Here is a 6,507-nt window from a genome sequence, read left to right as displayed (position 1 = left end):
TCGATGAATGGTGTGTTACTGGTATCAGCTGGTCGTTGGTGGTATATATGTATTTGGTGTTCTCTATAGTTAGTGGTCTCTGTAGCTAGGGCTACGTTTTCTATGTGCTTGTCCGCGTGGTTTGAGTTGTATGAAGAGGTCAGATGTAGCCTAGTATTTTGCTTGACTGGAGATAATTAGCCAGTGCTTTGATTAATTTATTTCTATATGTATTGAGTGGTCTCCCCCACCCCTAATATGTGTTAGATTGTTAAGTTTTTTACTTCTGGACTGAGTCATTTATTATTCACCCCATACCCATTCCGTGGGCAGTGGTGGAAAGGATTACAAAGGCACATAATGGATCCAGGAATTGAACTCCATAGTTCGCAAGTTACAATCTTGTGTAGCTAGTTACACAATTTTGTATTACACACATATATTTTTTACGTACATACATGCATACACATACACACACATTATATATATATATATATATATATATATATATATATATATATATATATATATATATATATATATATATATATATATATATATATATATATGTATATATATATATACACATTAATTGTGCACACCTTACGCTGCACACAATTAATGTTTTTCATGTCAAAACATGTTTTTACATGTTTTACAGTCATGTGCAAAACATAACTTTTTGAAAATGAACTACTGTATATAATTTCTGTACTTACATAAACAGCCGATGTAATACTTGATAATTGATCTGCAAATTTTAAAAATATATTGTTATTAATATAATGATTAATTATCATTATTATTATTAATAATTATTATTTTAAAAACTGCTCTGGATTCAAATGTCAAGATGTATTGACTTGAAGGGACGCAAGTTGACTGACATCGGCACTCGACCTCTTTCCTGCTTGGAACCAGAAGTACTGTTAATTATGGACAGCTCTAGAGCAGTTGTAAGTAATGAACTAGTAGTTGGGTGTATTTTTTATCACCTAATGCCCCTGTTCACCTGGCAGCAATTAAATAGGTCCCCGGGAGTTAGTTTATTGTGGAGTTGCATCCTGAGGGCGGGGACCTAGATATAAGCCTAACATTTGCCTCATTCATTCCTTAAACTTTTGCCTCATTTAAACTCAAAACCAAAAAGTACCTAATTTCATCTTCGTAATTTCCTACACTAAGCTTTAAATTTGCCCTGTATCTAGTGTTACCCAATCTTTATGTACTTAATCCAAACAACTTTATCATTGTGTTCATTGCTGTCTTCCTTTATGTGCTAGCCATATGCTGTATTGTGCCTACTAAGTTTTGTTAAACTACCATTCAAGCTGTCATTGCAATCATTCTGAGCTACCTATGTGCTTTAATATACCTACAATTTTTCTCTCATCTTTTATTTTTTTTTCATGCTATGTAACTGTTATCATTTTTATAAATTTTGCAAGTATTTACCTACTTATAAGTTTCTTAGATTAAGGACCTGCCCGAAACCCTGCGCGTACTAGTGGCTTTACAAGAATGTTATTAATATGCTATGTATCCTCACAATCCCAATGTACCTTCTTGTATATAAATAAATAAATAAATAAATATACACACAGGCTACCTATGTTCAAGTTCAAGTATGTTTATTGAGACAAGAAAAAATACATCTCAAAGGGGTAGAGTAGCTTAGGCTATTTCTACCCCCCTCTACTTCAAGTCCCTCAAGGGGCGCACAAATTCAGTGAGTACAAATACACAAATCACAATACAAGAATCCCATTTAACATTGCAGGTTAATATAGTAAGCACAGCATATAAGTGTTAGACTCTTGGGACAAAATTTTTGTAGTTCCTATCATATCATTATCACACATCCAAAAAATTTGATGTGGTACACTACTTATTTCCTTATTTCTATAGTTATCAATAAGTTGACACTCTAATACATAATGTTCTAAGGTGTGGGCGTGCGGCATACTACATAATTTACACTCCTTATTCAAGTTCAAGTATGTTTATTAAGACAAGAAAAAAGATGCATCTCAAAGGGGTAGAGTAGCTTAGGCTATTTCTACCCCCCTCTATTTCAAGTCCCTCAAGGGGCGCACAAATTTAGTGAGTACAGATACACAAATCACAATACAACATTTAACATTGCAGATTAATATAGTAAGCACAGCATCATTGGGGCAAAATTCTTGTAGTTCCTAAGTATTCTGTCTATCATATCATTATCACACATTCCAGTGAGTACAAATACAAGAATCCCATTTAACATTTCAGGTTAATATAGTATTATCTAAGAGTTTAATAGTGTACATCCACCGCACTAGATTTTAACCCATTAACGCTCCAGGATAATATTCTCACTCTACTTTCATCCATGATTTAATAAAACTACCTTTGCCCTGTCCGTCACATTCCATGAGATACGAGATTTTCTCAGACAGACTCTCGCAACACTGTAACATTTTTGCTTTCTCCTCACTTGCACAACAGCTCTTAACTTCAAAGGTGATTTTATTCATATCTAATTTCTTTTTTATTTCTCTATACCGTTTTACTTTAATCTTTGTTTCAACATTTGTCACTACAGAAGGTTGAACTCTAACACTACTAGTAAGTTCATTTTCCTGACTATCCTCTATCATAAATACGTCATATTCTTCCTTACTTTCTTCAACGCACGTTTCATTTTCCATTTCACGTCCTGTTTCACTTTCCACTTCACGTCCTGTTTCACTTTCTATTTCACGTCCTGTTTCACTTTCCATTTCACGTCCTGTTTCACTTTCCACTTCACGTCCTGTTTCACTTTCTATTTCACGTCCTGTTTCACTTTCCATTTCACGTCCTGTTTCACTATCCAGTTCACGTCCTGTTTCATTTTCCATTTCACGTCCTGTTTTACTTTCCATTTCACGTCCTGTTTCACCACCATTTTCACCCCGTCTACCCTCCATAGCTAATTTTTCTAATGCCTCAATCCTCTTGTCTAGTTTTTTTTTTAGATATTCCAGTATTTGAGTACCAACCTCAGAGTTCACTATATTGCCCTGAACCCTGTTTCCACAAGGCTTAATTTTTTCAGCTGCATTTCCTACTTTCCCTAGGCTCACCTTAATTGTCTCTGTTCCTTTCTCCCACACATTATTCATAGGCGCTGTCGTTGGCTTCCAGCTGTTTCCTTCATGTTCCTGCTGCACAATCTTTCCTTTCTTCGAGGATACATCTATCCTGCTTGTAGGACCCGTCCTGGAGTCTCTCAGATGAGGCTTCATGCGACATAGATAGGAACCAGCATTGTGGCTGCCTCGACAATTGCAACAAGATGGGACGATTTTTTCACCGTTTTTAATCTTGATTCTACACTCTCGAGAGTCGTGTTTCTTACCACAGTACCGACACCTGGAGTCAAACTGGCATTTCCAAGCCATACGTCCCCAACGAGAACACTTCATGCATAATATGGGCTCCTCAATGTATTTTACAACTTTCCTGTAGCCTAGTCCTTGCACAAAAATTCTTTCTGGAGCCTCACCCTTTACCAAGGCAACAACCTGGCTTTGTTTTTCACCACGAACAATGTTCTTCTTTGCCCAAACAACACTATCATTGTTGAGCAATAGATAATCAGGTTCTATAAAAAGTTTGATACTTAAACACTATGACCTTGGTGTGTGTCATACCTTCTTCCGGAGTAACCATTACAATATTCTCAAACCCATCCTCCGTTAGGTGTTCCATAGCCTTTTCTGTCCCAACTGTTATGTAGGGCCGGTGAGCACCCTCCTTGAATAGTGGTTCATAATAAAAAAAACTCCTTAGCCAAACGAACCGTCCGCTCCAGCTTTTGATGAAAATTCAGTTGACACGCTGTAGGGAACAACAGCCTCTTCCTTCCGTTAGTCTGCATCTCCCGCGTCCTGCTGAGCATGGCTTCATTTTTTGGTCTCTTTGTTATTTCCTCCTCACTGTCTTTGAATATTTCGCCGTTTATATATGTTTACTACTGCTTGATACGGCCTAGTATCATCCTGTCTGCCATCCCCACTGTCACACTCTCCAGGCCCAGTGCAGGATCATCCATCACCTAGGCAGACCGCCTCAGCCATTTCCTCGATACACAAAGGCACTGTATCACTGCAACAGTCGAGAACAAATTCACAACATCTAGTTGCAGCAGCCACGTGCAAACACGAAGATGCGGAGCATCACGTCCTCCTCGCATCATGCAGCAGACCGCACTGCTACCTGTGTTTACCTTCACAGTATAGAAGGTTCTCATGAAAGTGGATAAGTTAAATTTTGAAAGCCAATTCAATTTCTTTCTTTATTATGCACCCCATACCCATCCCGTGGGCGGTGGTGTAAAGGATTACAGAGGCACATAATCGGTTCAGGGACTGAACCCTCTAATTCGTTTAGCTAAGCAAATAACAATCTTTTGACGCTAGTTACAAAATTATTAAAGTTATATATACATGTACACATACTCATGCATACATGTATATATATATACGTATACATATATACATACACATATATATTTAATCACCCACACAAATACACATCAATAATCTTTTGTGTCACAAGTGATTCAACAAGAGGCTCACAACAGTCACTATACAAGGCACTTTACATCTATGATGAGTCGCACAGTTACTAGTCTTACTCCACACCCACCCAACTGGGTGGCAGCTTTACAGTCATGTGCTCCACACCCACCCAACTGGGCGGCAGCTTTACAGTCATGTGCTCCACACCCACCCAACTGGGCGGCAGCTTTACAGACATATGCTCCACACCTACCCAAATGGACGGCAGCTTTACAGCCATGTGCTCCACACCTACCCAACTGGACGGCAGCTTTACAGTCATGTGCTCCACACCCACCCAACTGGGCGGCAGCTTTACAGTCATGTGCTCCACACCCACCCAACTGGGCGGCAGCTTTACAGTCATGTGCTCCACACCCACCCAACTGGGCGGCAGCTTTACAGACATATGCTCCACACCTACCCAAATGGACGGCAGCTTTACAGCCATGTGCTCCACACCTACCCAACTGGACGGCAGCTTTACAGTCATGTGCTCCACACCCACCCAACTGGGCGGCAGCTTTACAGTCATGTGCTCCACACCCACCCAACTGGGCGGCAGCATTACAGTCATGTGCTCCACACCCACCCAACTGGGCGGCAGCTTTACAGTCAAGTGCATGCATTACTTACAGTAAGCAAATTTTGGATTCTTCGCTAAGATTTCGGGCAGCACATCATTATGAATGAAGTGAGTTGGTTAAGATTTTGCAGGTGTACCAGTGTTATTAAATTAAATTAAGAAGGAATAAGACAGAAAATCATTGTTGGTGCTACAACGGATGGCAAATTTAAGAGATGTACATTATTGAGGCTGTAAATTAGTGGGAAGTGTGTATGTAGCCCCCTTACTGAAACTACTTAGGCTTGGCCAGAGAGTATTAACTTAGTAGCATACATGGTGAATAAAGAGGATTAGCATGTATTAACGATTGAATAGAGATAGAAACTAGTGAGATTTAATTGCTATTTTACAGGAAATAAATGTTGAGGAAAGGTCTATAACAAACAACACTACCTGCTTTATAATGTTTTTTTTTTTTTTTTTGGTTATAAAGAAATCATCTGCATTCGTAGGGTATATTTGTCTACTCTATACAACCATAGTAAGGTATATAAATCCTAAATTGCTATGTGGGTTTTGCCTTATTGATTTAATTTGTCCTTTAGGATATAACTGCAGGACAGGAAAAAGCAAGTGATGAGACAGCATTTTCACCAGATGAAAAAGGTGTCGCTTGTGAAACCATCCCATCACCTGAGGCCCGAAAACAGTTTGGTAAGACATCAACAAAACACACTTTTCCCTGAATGGTCTGCATATATGCTCTAATCCTTGGCCTTTAGGGTTTCTATCTTCCACTCTTCACCCACAAATAAATATATATATATGTTGTACCTAGTAGCCAGAACGCACTTCTCAGCCTACTATGCAAGGGCCGATTTGCCTAATAAACCAAGTTTTCCTGAATTAATATATTTTCTCTATTTTTTTCTTATGAAATGATAAAGCTACCCATTTCATTATGTTTGAGGTCAATTTTTTTTATTGGAGTTAAAATTAACGTAGATATATGACCGAACCTAACCAATTCTACTTAACCTAACCTAACCTATCTTTATAGGTTAGGTTAGGTTAGGTAGCCGAAAAAGTTAGGTTAGGTTAGGTTAGGTAGTCGAAAAACAATTAATTCATGAAAACTTGGCTTATTAGGCAAATCAGGCCTTGCATAGTAGGCTGAGAAGTGCGTTCTGGCTACTAGGTACGACATATATAAATATATATATATATATATATATATATATATATATATATATATATATATATATATATATATATATATATATATATATATATATATAAATATATATATATATATATATGTGTGTGTGTATATCACGAAAATAAACACGTGATTAAGAATGTGACAATGTCAGA

At 37.9% G+C, this 6,507-nt stretch overlaps 1 protein-coding gene across 2 annotated transcripts in view; it reads left to right on the top strand.

The window, feature by feature from the left end:
• The first annotated feature begins 842 nt into the window (after window positions 1-842).
• Window positions 843-6,507, top strand: part of LOC123773807 (uncharacterized) — a 25,584-nt gene continuing 19,919 nt past the window's right edge. For both annotated transcript variants that reach the window (XR_011225940.1, XM_069318666.1), the window contains exons 1-2: window positions 843-935; window positions 5,739-5,847. Coding sequence is in view for 1 of the 2 variants with exons in the window: in XM_069318666.1 (XP_069174767.1) it covers window positions 915-935; window positions 5,739-5,847 (130 nt within the window). In the remaining variant the exon portion in view is untranslated. The remainder of the gene's footprint in view (window positions 936-5,738; window positions 5,848-6,507) is intronic.

Source organism: Procambarus clarkii, chromosome 91 (assembly GCF_040958095.1).
Source record: "Procambarus clarkii isolate CNS0578487 chromosome 91, FALCON_Pclarkii_2.0, whole genome shotgun sequence".
Taxonomy (NCBI): Eukaryota; Metazoa; Arthropoda; class Malacostraca; order Decapoda; family Cambaridae; genus Procambarus; species Procambarus clarkii.
Note: the sequence above shows the minus strand (reverse complement) of the source record. Positions and strands in the feature narration are given on the sequence as shown.